The 18,424-nt window shown below is 43.4% G+C and overlaps 1 protein-coding gene across 2 annotated transcripts in view; it reads right to left on the reverse strand.

Annotated features, from left to right (window-relative positions):
• The window catches only part of SLC7A6 (solute carrier family 7 member 6), a 433,424-nt gene that overhangs the window by 162,387 nt on the left and 252,613 nt on the right, over positions 1-18,424 (reverse strand). For both annotated transcript variants that reach the window (XM_069217253.1, XM_069217254.1), the window contains one exon: positions 6,261-6,357. In XM_069217253.1, the coding sequence (XP_069073354.1) occupies positions 6,261-6,357 (97 nt within the window). The remainder of the gene's footprint in view (positions 1-6,260; positions 6,358-18,424) is intronic.

Here is an 18,424-nt window from a genome sequence, read left to right on the forward strand (position 1 = left end):
GCTAGTTACATAAAATACAGATGTGATCTTTGCAGTAGGCATATAAACCTTCTGTGCTACTTTATGGCATCAAAACTGCCACTAGACAAAAGTTAGATCCTTTTGTAGCAGAAACATAACCACAAGAGTTACTGGACTTCTTTCCTGATGCCTAAAAGCTACAGTTGAAAGGCCTCAGTTGAATTATGTGCATTGTTTTGAAGACGCAAGATGTAATTGCAAGAGAACTGGTGGCGAATATAAAGAGATCACTTTTATATGTGGCTTTCCTGAAGGGGCCGATCGCAGACCCCAGGGAAACCACACACGTATTGACAAAAGTGATCGATTATATATATATATATATATATATATATATATATATATATATATATATAGCGAGAGAGAGAGATACACACAAACACACATATATATAGATCTATCTTTTTTTTGTTTTGTTTTTAAAGCTGTATGGTTTTCCCTGGGGGCCATAGTGGCCCCAGGGAAACCATACATCTATAAAAAAAAAAAATTGCCCGTCAATTTATTTTGTTCCTGTTTATGTGTAATTAAATTTAAAAAAAATCATTTTACCCCCAGGTGAAAACTTAAGTTTAAAAAAAAATATGCACGTATACTTGTCTGTAGGGGGGCAGACAAGCCTTTAATCGCTGGTTATGCTTGATTACATTTTCTAGTCTCTTTGTTTCCATCCAGCTCCGGGCCCACCTTTATATCCTGTTATTGTCTGTTTGATACATTTGTGAGGTAGCCCGGACTTTGTTACTTCTGTTTTACTCCCAGCCATTATTACACATTCAGTATCATCGATTGCGCCCTGACCAGTTTTTTTTCCAATAGACGCAATGTCATCAGAATCAACACGAGTTGGCAGGAAGAGTTTCAGACTGGACAACCTGGCATCTGCCTCCGCTTCCTCATTTTCATCACCCAGGCTTCTGGATATGGGCCCCCTTACAACTGCCTTTATTTGTTTCCCAGGTTACTAATAATCCTTGTGAATACAGATACCTAGGTACTCAGATGCACTGATAGACTTGATAAACTTGCTCCTCCTGCTGCTAGCTTCTCACCTTCCCCGCTCCAGAGTTGAGTGGTATTACCTGGTGGCAGGGAGTAAACGCTAACTGATTTATTTATTTTTTTAAACTCCTGTCCTTGCTATCAGCAGGAGGAGCAAGTTTATCAAGTCTATCAGTGCACCTCACCTCGAAGCCTCATAGCTGCACTCAGAACTCCACTCCGCTCCAGCTTCCTGTCTCCTATCTGCCTCCTCAATGTGATCCTCGTAATCCTCGATGGGTCTCAATGGCATGACACCCGGCTTGTATTATGCCCTGTACAGAGCTCTGTTGTATGTTTCCAAAACCAAGCTGCAAAACAATCCGGCGTGGCCTCATGCGGCACCTCCGTGTTCAATTGCACCTGCCACACTGGGACATAAATCCTCTCTGAGCTGCCAACGGCTCTCCTCCCCGGCTGGAACTGCAGGCTATACGCAGGACACAGAACAGCAACAGGAATAGAGAAGGGGTGGGGAAACTTAACCCCTCCTCTCTCCCCTCCGTAGCGTCAAATGTACAAACAGGCAAGCAGACGGGGTAGAAAAACCCGATCAGCGTCTACACCATCTACAGCATCTACTCCACTCCATTCAGTGCCTGTGCCCGAGATCAGCGTGTTGCATTGCAGTGTTACGTTAAAGGTACCACATACATAAAGGGCCAAAAACAATCTTTAATGTTCTCCATTTCAGAGATGGAATAAGCCTTGTGCCACACATGGCCAGTGGTGCTTGGATGGATGTAGGGACTTAAGGGACCACCTCCCCCCAGGAAATAATGTTAAATTATATAAATTAGTTAAAAATATATATCAATCTAATGTTAACTAAATTATCTAAAAATGAAACATTTTTATGTAAATCTAACTGAAAAAAGTTTTTTAAATTTAAAAGTTAATGTAACATTACTTTGTATAAAAATATGGCTACCTTTAATTCTATACATAACTTGTACTAAATTAATAAATATTTATTTTTTACTTTAGGTGGGATTTTGTTATATAAACTTCAAAAATTAAATGAAATAAATTATATTTAATTTAATACAGGGTTCTCCAATGGACAGCTTTTGAGCTACTCGTAGCTCTACAGCTCCAAGAAAGTATCTCTCTTGTGTGCAGCCCAGCATACTAAATTAGAAGCTTAAGCTTAGTTTAATTGATATATGTGTACTAAATTTGAAGTATGAATGGAGATGAAAATGTGAATTTTCAGAACTCTTAAGCTGATATTTGAAGAAAAATAAAAATTTCTAAAAAGTATTTAAAGCTCATATAGAAGGGTAAATCACAACACTGGGAAGACATTACTCGGTGCAAGTGCATTGCAGCTATGGCTGTTATGTATTACCCAAGTACAGGCATTCAACACTGATACTGTCTTTTTTGTATTACTGCTGGCTATCCTGACTGACAATCTGAGGTGATCACTGGTGCTAGTCCTCCAATTGTTAATTATTTGATGTGGCCACTATGACACCACTAATAGCAATGGTAACTCGGGAAGATTTTCAGTGACCATAAGGAGCTCTTAATAAAGAATAGGTTAAAGACCCCTGATTTAATATATTCAAAATACCTAAACTGTGACTCTAAGTTAAGTTATTAATGCTGTAACATGTTTTCTATTGCTCTACAATTCAAATATCTAAACATATTTAACATTTACATATAGCACTGGCTAGTAGTATTTATCTTCCTTCTAAAATTGGCATCAACCATGTGCACTCTCTGATGAAGGAAGATGACTTTGTAATAATGGATTATACCCCGATAGGTCGGCAACACAAACTATGTTTTGCACTCCTATTATGAGGAAAATCGATTATTTGTCAATGTACAGAAAACAAAGACAAATTTTTTGAAGTACCCAAAAATTGTACCTGTTTTTTTAAACAATGAACCCCCTAGAATAGGTCTCAGAATATAAATATTTAAGTCTCACGTTTGCCAGTAAATTAAAATGGGATAATAATTTAGCCATAATAATAACTGCTCTTTTGGCAACAGATAATATCCTGAAAAGATCTGACCTGCACTTTGGACTGTAACAGGCCAGCTAATTCCACAGGCATTGTATGGGTCCGAGCTTGTTGGGATTGACCGGGATGCTGACTGATGGGCTCAGAAGAACCTCTGTTTAAAGGCTCTTCTAAGGCCCCAAGAAATTCAATGATGAAAGCAGTAAGGCTTGCTTTGGGGCTAGATTCTTGGACCCTTATGGCTAAATCTTGAGTACTAATGTTTCTATGCAACATTAAATGATGTAACAGTAGAGAAGAACTCTCCTCTTTGATGCTGCAGGATCTGTCCCACTTTGATGAATTTTTGTGAATGATTGTTAATCTGCTTAAAAAAAAATGTAATTTGGGAAAAGATTACGATTATTATTATTATTATTATTTTTTTAAAGATTAATGACTATGCTTTTTAATAAGGTAATGAGCGTTCTCCGAAATGGAATAAGGAAAGACCCAATAGTCAGGGATTGGGAGCACATTAAGAAGAAGAGCTCAGTTAATCATTGTACTGGGAATATTTCGGTCGACATTCTATTGGGAATTTGAGCAGTGCAGAGATTTTTCCTTATTTGTACCAGGTTCCGGATGAACAGCTACGGAATAGTATCTTTCTATTCTGGATAGGACTAGACCCTGTTTCAAGAGTCTTTGAATTTAGGAAAATAATTGGGGAAAGGTGGTTCTACGATCTAAAAATGAATTATTCCTTAATTCAATCTCCTTCAAGATTGTTCTCTATTTTATGCGAGACAAAACATATTCTTCGTCCAATTTTTACAAAGTATGGAACTAGGTTACGTAGATGATGCACATGCCACTTTACTCAATGAAGTCTCTAGACATATCAATCACAATTGCAAAATTGCAACTTTAATAATGTTATAGCTCTATTGGTTTTATGTTAAATGTCAGTCCATTGCACAATATTATAATTACTGATAAATGTAAAAAAAAAAAAAGATTTGTTTTGAGAGAATTTTAATTGTTTTAGGTATCTGTTTTAACAAGGATTATTAGTAAATGATGGAACATGTATGTGCTGGATTGATGCACTGTTTTAATTTTGTAAGTCTATAAAATGATTTCCTATTGTCTAATAATTTTATAGTTTTTAAACAGATATTGTAGCTTGAGAATTGAACATCGGGCATCCTTTATTTTCAGGACCATGGTGTTGCACGGTTGTCTGTTTTAATATACTGAACCCAAGTAGTGTATTTGTATGGTACCTTAGTTTTCTTATAGTCCTTGTGCAGCTCAATTACTCCAACAAGGGATTAAAACAGAAAAGAATGCAAGTGTTATTTGATGGCTGCAAAGTGTGCAGAAGTACGACCCACTGGCAATCGCTTTTGGCTGCATACAAGTCCATCACTTTTCACCCACTATTCCACCTCAGGCAGGGACCAGCCATATGTATGTCAGACTTGGACGTGCACCAAAATAACAGTTCAGCTTTAAATGTTAGGCCAGGTCCCCTGTGAATGACAATACAAGCAATTGTAGACAATTTTGACCCTCGTGTACATCATCAGTGAAGAGACTGGTAAAAAAGGTCGAAAATACTGGGAAACTTAAGATCAGGAAAAGAACTGTAACCCTCTAATGAATACTGAAAATAAGACTAGAGGTCTGTGCCTTAATTAGGACAGGAACGTGCAGTAGAACAGGGATGCAGAACGCAAGTCAAGGAATATGCTTATACAAGACAGGAAATATGGAGTCACAGTGAGTGAGTGAGTGACCGACAACAGTAGCAACTAGCCAGAACAGGAAAACTGAATCAAGTAACAATCAAGTCAAAAAGCATACCATAAAATTTTGCAGGAGTGTCACAACATAGCACAAGGAGACAGCATGGCCAGCTGCGAGACACAGCCGTTACACACTGATTCAGGGAGAGAGCCAAGTGCAAGGAGTATAGCAGGCATAATGAATCGGTGAAACACCGATGAAGCAATGATGAGACTTTTGGAAAGAAAACAACAGGAAAACCAGTAGGCATGAAACAGTAAACAGGAAAGACTGCAGATCGAAGACCGTACAGAAGGCACATATGAAATGATCAGAATGGCTGCAGATCCAGAAGTCAAACACATAGAAAAAAAGGCCAACCACCAGGGCGTGACCTAGACCTGGTCGGAGACAGAAAAGATTACTGGAATCATGATGCATCTGGAAGGTAGTGTGGAAACCTTTAGCAGAATAGGAAGTGGATCTGGACATACAAGGTGTGGAAGTATATAGAGTACTAATAAGGGGCAAAGACAGGAACCCACAAGGCACCCATGAGTGCCAACTAGTGGCTGGATAGAATAATCAAAGTCTACACAGAAAGCAGCGATAAAATCGAGCTTGTGCCAAACTACATCAGTGGCACTCCTGTCTAATGATGGTCCTCGATGAGAAACTAACTCCATAGCAGCAGTTGGAAGCCACAACTCCCTCATTAGTGGTTTTCTTTTGGACTCTCTAGAAATATAAATGGAGACTAGGATAAATCTGAATGCCAAGCCCAAGTCAGACATAAAAGCTAGATGCCACAACATATGTTGTACTCCTTGAAGCCTAATAAGTGGGTATTTCAAAAGCAACAACAAAAGAAATGCCAGAAAATCGGATGCTGCCCCTACAGATTTATACTTGAGAAAAAAAAGAATGACTGAGGGTAAGAAACTCGTCATAAAGGGATAGGGGCCTGCACAGAAGTGCAGTGCTCTATTCCTCGACCACTTATGGTAATAATAGGTTGCAATTTACAGAATGTAGAACCAAAACTTAACTATATAGTCAGTCATTAAAAAAAAAAAAAAACACTGAAGACTGGCAAGATTATTCTACTATTATCATTAATGGAAAATAAAACACAGTACAGAAAGAAAATGAAGAGCACATAATTGTTGTTTTTAATTTTCCAGGAAGCAACTCAGAGTTGCTTAGTGCTAAAGGTGATACCAAATGGTGTTGGTGTTTGACAGACGAGTAGGCAGGGCATGGGTATTTTGTATGTTAGAACATGCTACAGAACTCCCAACAGGCAGAACACTGAGACATGGGAATCTATGGAGTACCTTAATCCCAATAGAGAACAGCACACTGTAGTCTTTGATACAAACTGTAATTAGATTCCAAAATACATGATTTACATGTCGGTCTGCTAGTTAACAGCATACTTACATTGAAAAGAAGTGCTGGGATAGGAGTGAACCTCTCCAGATGGATCAAAGATAGTAAATCAGGAAGATGGCCTTCACGGGCACCCACAAAAAACAATCTGAAAGAAATCACAGAAAAAAAGCATTACTCCTATCAATGTGAAATATGCGGTCATAAAATTTATGGTCTTTTTGCACCGAATAAAGTAAATTAAAGAAAGAAATATGCTGTCTCTCAATTGGTTGATATGTCCCATCATGCTTTGCAACATATACACCAAACATCAATTAAAAGTGAGCATGGCTAGCATGCCACTTCTAAAATCAGTACAATGTGCCTCAAATGTCATTATTTTCATTGTAATGTTTTAGTTGTTTAACAACAATGCAATTATCAGGCATATGAAACGTCACTGCAAGCAACTAAATCGCCAGTGGACAACAAGTCGAGACACCTCAGCAAAAGACATCTTCAAATCAGTCCTAAGATACTCCCACGAGCCGATATGGAATGCCAAGTGCACACAAAAATAAAAAATAAAATGCACTGCTACCATGAAGACCATCCACTCAGGGGCTCCATTTGACCCTTGTTCCCACCATGCCTTTACACCAATATTCTTACCGATCAACAAAGCACTAACACCAATCCTCAATTCCGCCATAGATTTGCAACATTACTGGACACTTGGAAACACGCCACCGTCATGCATCTGCTCAAGAAATCGGCCACTCTTTCCAACGACAGACCCATCTCCCTCCTACGGTACTCACCAAAGGTCTTACAGAAACTAATCCACCGATGCCTCACCAGCCACCTCAGCAACCATAGCTACTTGATGCCAGGCAGTTGGGATTCAGGCCCAACCACAGTACAGAAATAGCACATGCAGACAACATCTGCATGATGCTTGACAAAGGAGACACATCAGCCATCATTCTCCTGGAGCCTGCTGCAGCATTTGACATGGTCTCACACCCCATCCTCATCAGGCGCCTGTACAAGATCAGCATCAAACCGCTCCCTGCTGCATCTACTCCTTCCTTACGGATAGAGCACAAGATGTCAGCTGCAGAGTGCCTTAAGACTCCTTACTCAGCCCTTACTCTATTCAGCGCATACATGATTCCTCTGGCCAAAGTCATCTGTGCACACATCAACATCCTCTCCTACACAGACAAAATGTAACCCATACTCTCACTCTCCGACAAGACCCCCAATACAAGAAAACGTCTCCGCTTGCATGATCAAAGTCGCTAAATGGATGAAAGCCAACCGTCTCAAGGTCAACAATGACAAGACAGAAGTAGTGATCTTCAGAAAAAAACCTCATTGTGGGGCTCCGACTGGTGGCTCGCCAAACTCAGACTCACACAAATACCTAGAACCCACACCAGGAACATCTCAATCATCGGCGGCAAATGGACATAACTGCAAAAGTCAACGCAGTCATTGCATCCTGCTTCTACTCTCTGAGGATGCTGAGGACGATCTTCAAATGGCTCCCAAGCAACACTATAACAACTGTCACACAAGTCCTAGTCACCAGCAAGCTCAGTAGCCAGATTCATCCTCAACCTTCCACACAGAACACACCACACCACCCCTCAGGAAACTACATTTGCTCCCAATACACAAACATGCTAAATTCAAGTTCTTCACACACATATTCAGGAAACTACACAACTGCAGCTCCATATACCTGAACAGTCACATCTGTTTCCACCAACCACCAAAGCACCTCTGCTCCGCTGGACTTCTTCTTGCACACAACCCACACATACACAGAACCAGATCAGAAGAATGGGTGTTCTTACATCGCTCCTGAAGCGTGGAACGACCTCCCACTCCACATCAGACCCACCTCCTCTTCTTGAATTCCCCAGGAAGCTAAAGATCTGGCTTTTCAATTAACCTATGTAATATATTCAGGGCTAGGTACACACCTGCTCAGCAGCAGGATATCATTGAGGATGATAGTGTGGTTTACAAAAACATATAACATAACTAGATAGGATGGAAACATAACTAGTCTTTAAGTACTTGTCAGAAAGAAAAACTATTACCAAATTTAGAATACAGATTTGATTTTCTCCACTCATTCTGATCGGTAAAGGTCTGCTTTCTTGAAACACTATTAGCATAAAAAACGTTTTTCCCCAAATCCAATAAGGAGTAACATTGGTGAAGTTAAGTTGTTTTCTTTTGAGAAGTCAGCCCCACAGTGTGTAATACCTCATACAGAACAGTTGCAAACAGCACTGGTTTTCAATCATGACCTTATTATATGTATTTATTGAGAGTATAATACAGAGCAAAGAAGAAGAGCTGGCACTGGAGAGCTGGACAAGGACCTGGAAGAATCACACCTGGGTATCATATACAAGCGGAGGCGAGATCTGTTTAATCTCATATTTTCCTTCATCTGGGAAATGTGTCTAAGCCGTGTCCCCAGAGTGTGTGTGATAGAGGGAGAGCTCCATATTCCATAGTGCAAATGGATGTCAGTTGATACATCTATCTCAACTAGTGGCAGTGCATGCTACAATCAACCCTCCTGGTGGGGTTTCAGTTGTACATAATTTTGAATCCAATTGTAACAAGTTAAAAATGTATTATCTTATTAGCGCCCGCATCCAGTGAACTCCTTGGCTTGTGGCCATTAGCTGCTTTGCTACTTGGACATTCAGACTAAGCCAAATGTTCAATTATCTGCCAAACCACAGCTAACCAGCTATTTGAGGATGAAGTCAGTCTCCACATCCCACATTCGTCTGTGCCGGACCCAGGCCAGTAATATCTGCCAGAAATCCATCCCCAACAGCATGAGACGCTGTGCCCCACACAGTAGTGACGGACAATGTACAGATGAGCAATGGGGTCGGCACGGCGCCTGGAGCCCAGTGAAGCTGTGCCTGTGTGACGGCGGCGGCAAGCGGCCTACTGATGGGCCTCCCGCCAGTGCTCACCCCTTCCCCCCTGCCACTGTGCCACCCTACGGACAAACAGTGGCCGTAGAAGAAACCCAACAGAGACCAGCGGCGAGTGGGCAGGTCTCGCAGTGAACCAGTCGGGCACTAGTGGCTGCTGCCAGGTGGCGACAAAGGTGGGCGGCGGATGCGCATCTTGAAGTGAGAGAGGTGACTGGCCCAAACGCGAGGGAGACCGGCTGGGAAGCCCAGGTCTCCTCAAAAACTGAGGAACGGCAAATACACTACTTGGGGGTGCCGGGCAGCTCCGCACAGAAGAACCCAGCTAAATGCCAAGGGGAGGTGGCCTGGAGTGAAACACTGATGAGAACCGGGTTGCAATGAAAGTGAAGAGCTGCGACCTGATGGTGGGCCTTCCACCTGGAATGCCGCTCTTCTCCCTGGCGTTGCACGGCCCACCAAAACCATGACGAAGGCCACTGGAGTGGCCGGATTGAAACCCTTGAGTGAGGAGCAGACTTGTCAAGCACTTGGAAATTCTGCCAGGAAGTGGCGGGATGGTTGCGGGGCGCATGCCTCGTGGTCCAAGAAGCATAAGATACCCTGGTAGGGCACGTCAAGCAGTTGCGCATTACGATGGCCTACGGGGTGCCACGAGGAAGCGACCTGAAGTGAGGCCCTGACGGCGGAGACCAGCGGCCATATCTGCAATCTGGTGAGACCTGGCAACTCTGTAGACTGGTCCACAATCGGCCGCAGTTAGGCTGAGTCGGGAAGAGAGATTTGGATACTTAGCTGAGTTGCCCCATGCCAATGAGACCCTACCCAACCACGTAATAGCCGGGTCTGACCGAAGACACCCTGGGGAGATCGATGATGCACTGGGTGGTTGTGGCTCGATACTAAGGGCCCAGGTGGCAATAATAAGCCTCCCACTAATTCATATGGGGGAACAACTGGATCGACGTGCAAGATGGGGCACAACAAAACCAAGCATCCTAAATTGGAGGAATATGCTCAGACGCGCAACCCCACCCTCAGAAGACTCGATTGCCTCCCCACCATCTGACTCTGCCCCCACGAGATCAGAGCCACCAGTGGACAAACTGGATCTCATCCTACAGGATCCGCGACTCCAGAGTCATCATGGAACAACGACTCAGCGCCATTACCATGGATATTAATTTGCTGAAAAATGATCAGCACAAATTGGTGGACAGAGTCAAGTCCATAGAACAGGCACTAGCTACATTAACACCAACACAAGAAGAGCAAAGTTCTGTGATTACACAATTGTATAAACAAGTGGAACACCTTCAGGACCGAGCCGAAGATGCTGAAGGCAGGGCACGCAGAAATAATATCCACAAAGTGCGACTACCAGAGGGTTCCGAGGGAGATCACCCTACTCAATTTGTCGAAACTTGGCTGCGGTCGAAGGTGGCACCTGAGGGCCTGTCCGCTCTCTTCACAATAGAGCAGGCGCACAGAGTGCCTGTCAAGAAATCCAACCCAGGGGCCCCACCGCAACCAATAGTGGTGAAAATACTGATCTATAGGCACAGAGACACGTAACTCCCGGCAGCGCGAGAACATGCACCACTCACTGTCGCTGGCTCCAGACTATCACTCTATCTGGACTACACAATGTTTGTGCAACGCTGACTGGCTCCCTTCCAAGAAGTGAAAAGCCAACTCGGAGCCCATGGCCTTGTACACGTGAATATTCCCAGCAAAGCTTAAAATTATACATGAGCGGCGCCCTCATTTTTTTGACTCCCCAACGGAAGCCAGAGAGTGGCTAGACCAAAATTTCCAGGGATCACAAAATGACCAACAAAATGAGTTTGCATAGCAGAAATCGACATGTCGGGCCCGGCGTACGTGCCATAAAGTGGACACCACGGATGGTAGAGGAGGAGTACCGTCCCCACAACATGCCCGTGAAAGTCACCTGGAAGCCAGGCAACTTGCTACTACCCTGCATGATCCCAGCTGCAAGTCCAGCACCGAGACATCCCTAGCTGGGGAGTCGGACTCTGAAACTGAGGGCAGCGTAGTCTTATTAGAGACTGTTACACCACAGACAGACCACCTGAACTGTTGCCATTATCGACTACATGTCTCCAACTCAGCGTTACTGCATGACGTGCCTGGGGGGAACCCCCTCCCCGCTACACTGTACCCTCAGACCATTATGAGTTTTATCTGCTGTCACATTGGTTCTTAACCAGCTCTACAGTTGCACTTCACTATCTACGTGTGATATACTTGTATTCTTAGCTTGATGTTGGGAACTTTTATGCAACTTATTATAGATGAGGCCTGGGTCCAGGCCTTTGGTAATGTAATTTGTTTGCCTTGCAGATATATAGTTTGACACATGGACCACTGCACCCCACTAGTGCAAGCCTTGCTGTCTTTATATCAATGCAGTTTTGTTATATTTGGTTCACTGGTCGATCAGTTTTCCATGCTGGACCATGTATTACGTAACAGTATTGTTCATTGTTATGCTTCTGTCATCACTGGAACACAGGGGGGGAGAGGGGCGTTAGTATCAGAAGCGGCACTGCCCGACATCCACTACACTAATCGTAATGGCCACAATCAATAAATCATACAATACAATCACCTGGAATGTTAGGGGACTGGGGTCAATCTATAAACAGGATGCTGGCACAATTGCACAGACGTCACAGTCACAGCTTTCCTACAGGAAACCCACCTTACTACACCAGAAGCACTAAAATTACAAAGAAAATGGAGGGCGCAATTGTTCTATAGCTCCTTCTCGGCATATGCCCGGGAGCAGCCATATTGATACGGTCGTGGATTCCATTCTTAGTGCAAGACACAAAAATTGATGCACAGGGCCAATATGTGCTATTCAGGGGATTCCGGGATGGTGAACAAATAGTGTTGGGATGTTTTTATGCACCGAACCAAGAACAAGATGTTTCCTTTACACGCCCTCCACAGTGTTATCGGACTGGGCCCACCTTCCATGGGTTGTGGGTGGGGACTCTAATGCACTGCTTGATGTTCTACTTGACCGTTCACACCCACCCCTCCCGAATACCGCACCGGTTCGCCAAGCCAGAGCATTTTGACAAAGGGTCGAGGGTTGGGATCTGGTAGATATATGGCGGAGCCGTAATGTGAACGCGATCCACACATGCTTCATTCTCGCCTAGACCGGTTCCAGTGCACTTCCTGCTTGCAGTCCCATATAGCCCATGCCACATACTTAGGTAAAATATTTTCCGACCATAATCCGCTTGAAATTCAGCAAGCCTGGGGACAGGTACCCACTCCGATACCAACATGGCACCTAAAACCCACGCAATTAGAAGACACAGTATATCGGGAAACACTAGCAACTACTATAGACTCATTCTTTTCTGAAAACACAAACACTGCCTCCTCCCCACTGATCGAGTGTGGCAATAAGGGGATCCTTCATTTTTACACTGGTGGGAGCACGGGTGGAAATACTGAAAGATTTCACGCCCCTAGAAAATAATGTGGATGCTATGGAACAAGCGGCGACACTAGACAACACAAATGCAGCACAATTACAAATGACATGGATCCGTCACACGGAACACCTACAGCACCTGAGGGTCACAGATTACAGATCTTACAACTCAAAGGGCACATACGGAGGCCGACAAACCTGGCGCCCTTCTTGCCAAACTGATCAGTCCACAACAATCTCCTACACCTATACCAACAATACACTCCCCACATTTGGGAATAGTGGATACTCAAACTGGCATAAATTACGCCTTTTGTCAATATTACACAGACCTTTACGCCAGGCCTTTGCCTCTTGACCTTGATACCATACACGTTTCTGCAGCAATATGCACTTCCACAGGCGACGGCCACAGAGAGGGAGGCGTTGAGGGCTCTGATCGCGACTGAGATTCGCAAGGTGATCAGGGAGATGTCCCGTAATGAGATCCCTGTGTCTGATAGATTTCCTGTGGAATTTTTTTCCATATACACCAACCGCCTACTCCCCCCACCTTGAGAAATGATATAATGGGTCTCTAGAAGAGGGACTACTTCCTGCCACAACATGGGAGGCAGTAGTGACTTCCCTTCGTAAACCAGACAGGCCTCCTACACAGATGTCCTCTTATAGACCCCTGTCTATTTTAAACATGGAATACAAGCTCATCAGTAAGGTCTTGGCACGCCGACTCCTCCCACTACTTCCTCGGCTACTGCACACGGACCAAAGCGGATTTGTGCCTCGCTGTGGTACATCGATGAATATCCACCAACTATTTCAGTGAGAGATAAGAAAACTCTGCTATCCACATGCCAGCTGCAATTCCCTAGATATGCGGCAAGCATCTGATACTCTCAGCTGGGACTATATGTTAACCTCCCTGGAAGCTTATGGAATACCCTCAGATTTTATATGATGGGTGAACCTCCTTTACACAGGTCCAAATGCTAGAGCCAAGACGGGCACACATATCTCCGCCTCCTACCCCATATACGGTGGAACTAGACATGGCTGTCCTCTATTCCCCTTTCTATTTCTATTTGCATTGGAGCCCCTGCAGAACACCGTCGCCATAGTGCAGGAGATTCGGGAATCGTGCTCAATCCCATCACACATGCTTGCTCATTATATGCAGATGATATGCTCCTCTATTATAGAGATCTAGGCAGGACACTGGGAAAGCAGCACAGATCTCTCGGTTTGCGCTTCTCCCAGGACTTCAAATTAATCCAGACAAATCCTATGGGCACTTACCTAGATTTTATATCCGATTTGGATCCATGACCATTGCAATAGCACCTGTGTTCTTCGTTATCCCAGTATCCGGGTATACCGGGACAAAATAGATCTACTAGAGGGCAATTTAAACAGGACGATTACATCACTCCGGTCTCAAGTAGATTTTTCAATCACTCTGCCCCTCTCTGTGGCAGGGAGGGTGGCACTGGAAAAAATGGTAATGCTACTCTGTGTCTTACATTATTTTGTGAACCTGCCGCTCATGGTACTGCCTAGTATATTTCGGACATTGAACTCCTTGCTGATTGATTTGATATGGGGGATGGGTCACGGCTGAGTCAGTCTGGTGAAACTACAGTTATCTCCAGACATGGGTGGCCTGGGAGCCCCAGACCTCAAGGCCTAATGTATAGCAGGCCAACTCCAATGTATATCCTACTGGCTAGCCGGCCATAATATGGAAGAAATAAATTGTACAGTTGCAATGTTGAGGAAAGGCTTCGTGCATCTCTTGCTATGCCCTGGGCCCCCTAAACTACCCACTGCTGCTACCCTGCTACTGCGCACTGCATTAGCTTACTGGAAACTAGCTACGCGATACACAGCATCATCAACCCCATACGTGCCCAATATCCCACTGTGCGGACTTCCTACCTCCTCAGGAACTATCACAGCAGCTATGCGCAGAGTTTGGGAACAGCAAGGACCCCTTAAACTGGGAGACCTGTTTCAGGATGGCTTGCTAATGTCGCACTCAGACTTTGTGCAAGCACATGGCCTGCCTGAAACTCTCTTTTTGACTCATGCTAAAATACTGACCTATAAACGCAACAATTGGGCGCCCGATGGTACAGAACTGGCAACACACGAAGCCCTTCAGGCTTTTCGTATGATGGGACACAGTAGGCATCTTATCAGATGGCTATACCGAGGGCTCCGTGCACATCTCAACACGTCTCTGGATCCGCGTTAAACTAAATGGGCAGCCGCTAGAGGAAGAGATTACACCTAATGAATGGACATTCCTACTCCAATATGCTAAAAAAAAAAGTGTCCTGAAACTCTAGATTCAAACTGATACAATTTTACCTCTTTCAATGTGCGTATCTCACTCCACACAGACTTAATAGGATATACCCCACAACATCGTAATGTCCTCAATGTCATTCTATTGATGCTGACCTTCTCCATATAATTCACAGTACTGGTCTGCAATAGCAGCATCATTAACAGAGACCACAGGGGTGACGGTGGAACTGACACCTGCTTATTTTCTATTGGGGCTATACCCTAGAACACAAGGCTCTACAGTAACTTCATGCTTCATGGACCTGGCTATGCTCTTGGCAAAGCGTCAGTTGACACGGCGCTGGAAGTCACCCCTTGCCCCATCCATTCTCTCATGGAGTGAAGAGGTACTGAGCTGGAGTCAAGCTGAAAGTTTGGCTCTCAGGCGCAAAGAAGACAGAGGGCTGAGACGGCAACCAATATCACTGGAGTGGGATGCACTGGTGGAAATGTTTAAGATACAGAATGAGACATAGGGCTTAACACACTAGGATTAGCAGTGTCCCTAAGAAAACATTTGGGGCTACAGAGAAGTTGGAATCCTTGGTGTTAGACACTTCCAGACCTGTGCCCCACTGTCACCAAGGAGACCACACATGCAGGCCCCCACTTTATATGTGAACTTTTTCTGAGAGATCAGATGGTACTTGCGACCCACATGGCTTTAGTCAAGTAACTAATGACAGAAGCGGGTTGGGAGGGTAGGAAGATGTGGGATGGTTTTGTTTTTAACACTGTTACATAACACAAGATTGGTTTGACATATCTAACGGTCCGATGCTTCGACCGCTCTTCTCCACTACTGTTATGCATGTCGACATACCTGATGAATACAGTGCTTGTCGAACCTTACTAAAAACCAATAAAGTCTATTTTTTTTAAAAAAGAAATGGAAATCTGCCCAACGGGCTACCTAGGGTCTACCTAAGGGGTGATGTATGTAAGAAAAGGGGATTTCTGAGTGGCAGGCCTGAGCCATGTTTACAGAGCTACTCACGTGGGTGGCACAATCAGTGCTGTGGGCCCACGAGAAACATTCAATTTACAGGCCCTGGGTATATGGTATACCACTTCACCAGGGATTTACAGGTAAAAATAAATAGGCCAATTGTGGTTGCACAAATGTTACCATGTTTTAGGGGAGAAGCACATGCACTTTAGCACTGTTCGAGCAGAAAGGTGCTCAGAGTTCTAAGGCCAACAAAATGATGGTCAGAAAAATAGGAGAAAGGCAAAATGTCCTGGGTAAGACTACCTTGAGGATGGCAGGTAACATCAACCAACAGTCAATACAATTTAATAGGTACAGAAAATGGAGACAAAAGCCATGAAGTAAAATGTTTAATCTTGAATCACTACAATAAACCTATTTCCTTAGCAAGTGTGCAACCAGGCCATTCAGTGTGTATAAACACACACTGATACTCATGGTACATTTGGAACCTGTCAAGTTTGCAATGCAGACCGAGTTAAAATTATTAAATATAAAATGTGTAGTCGGTATTATAAAACATTCCTCACAAGATAAAGAGTCTTCAACCAGTCATCACAGAATTCCAATTTACCTTTGTAACTAGTGTCACTTTAATAAAATGCGCAAAATCACACAGTCTACATTTTGTAGAACTAGCAAAAGAAAAACATCTCTTCATGACGCGATTCCATGCTTCCTAAATTGGAAAAACAGAATCCTGTTCCTTATTGCTATATACTAAGGATTAAATAGAACTCCCACTGCATAAGCTAATAGTTCTGCTTTTGCAACGGAACACACAATAGAGAATATGGATAAGTTACTTACCTGTAAAGCCTAGTTCTCTTCCAGGGGTATCCTCATCAAAGTCATAAACATTGAATATTCCCGCCCTTGTGTGGGGACCCCGGAGCATATATAAAATACACACATATAAAAGTATGAAATATGCACGAAAAATATATGTATAGCATTTTTAGTAGACATATTTTCATACTAAACTCATATATACATGTGTAAAACAGCAATGCAGACTATAATTATAAACAGGCAAAAATGCTTTATTTCTATGGAGTTTTTTTTTTTTTTTTCAAAATAGTCCTTTTCAAAATTACAATAAGAGAACATAATATTTACCAAAGCCCCATAACTGGGCCTAGGGAAATAAGCAGTAGTAACATCAGAGAAAAAACTACACTGAAAAACAATGGAGCATTTTTAGCCAATAGGCTGCATGCAGGTTAACACAGGAGAACCATAAAAATTCTGGCACCGTGCCTTTAACACCCTGAGCACCTCCAGTATCCCACCATGCCTCAGGGGTGAAGGAGAGGTGACAGTTAGTTCACAGTTAGGTCAGTTCTTTTTTACGGTGACAAACTGTGCAGCAGATTCGAAAGATAGTCTGTCCTGCACTTCTAGGAGATGTGCGTCCGGGGAGGAGGGTGGGTTGTTTAGGACTTTGATGAGGATACCCATGGAAGAGAACTAGGATTTACAGGTAAGTAACTTATCCTTCTCTTCCAGGGGATCCTCATCAATAGTCATAAACATTGAATAGATTAGCAAGCCCATCCCTTGACTCTGCGGACTGTCCAATAGAAGTGCAGGAATAGATATGTATCATGCAAACAAGTTTCTCAGAGAAGCTTGCCCAACTTGGGTGTCTGCTCTTGCATCGGAGTCCAAACAGTAATGTCTAGTAAATGTATGTACAGACTTCCATGTAGCAGCCTTACAAATTTCAGAGATTGGAACATTATTAAGGAGGGCAGCAGTAGCCGCCTTTCCTCTTGTCGAATGCACCTTAGGTCTAGCAAGTAGTTGCTTGTTAGCCAATTGATATGCATTAACAATACAAGAAACTATCCATCTAGATATGGTGCGTTTTGATGCTGCCTCTCCTGTTCTCAAATGACCATAATTTACAAACAAGTGTTTGGAATGTCTAATTAGCTTGGTCTTATCCAGGTAAAATTTTAGCACTCTTTTCAAATCTAGGGAGTGCAAGGCTTTCTCCGCCGGAGTCTCCGGATTGGGGAAAAAAGTTGGTAGAGAAATAGTCTGATTGATGTGAAACTCTGACACCACCTTCGGCAGGAATGATGGGTGAGTTCGTAGAACTACTCTATTCTCGTGGAAGACTGTGTACGGTTCTTTGAAGGACAAAGCCTGAATCTCACTGACCCTCCTTGCGGAAGTAACGGCTACCAAAAAAGCCTTCTTCCATGTAAGGTGTTGCAAAGAGGCTTTGTGTATAGGTTCGAAAGGAGGGCCCATAAGTTTTGATAGCACTATGTTCAGTTCCCAAGGAGGGGAGGGTTTCCGAATGGGTGGAAAAACTTTTTTCAAACCTTCTAAGAAATCCTTGACTACTGGTCTTGAAAAAAGGATTCCTGAGAAGGTGACTTACGATAGGATGTAATGGCAGATAAATGTAACTTAATCGATG

This window comes from Pleurodeles waltl, chromosome 12 (assembly GCF_031143425.1).
Source record: "Pleurodeles waltl isolate 20211129_DDA chromosome 12, aPleWal1.hap1.20221129, whole genome shotgun sequence".
NCBI classification, from domain to species: Eukaryota; Metazoa; Chordata; class Amphibia; order Caudata; family Salamandridae; genus Pleurodeles; species Pleurodeles waltl.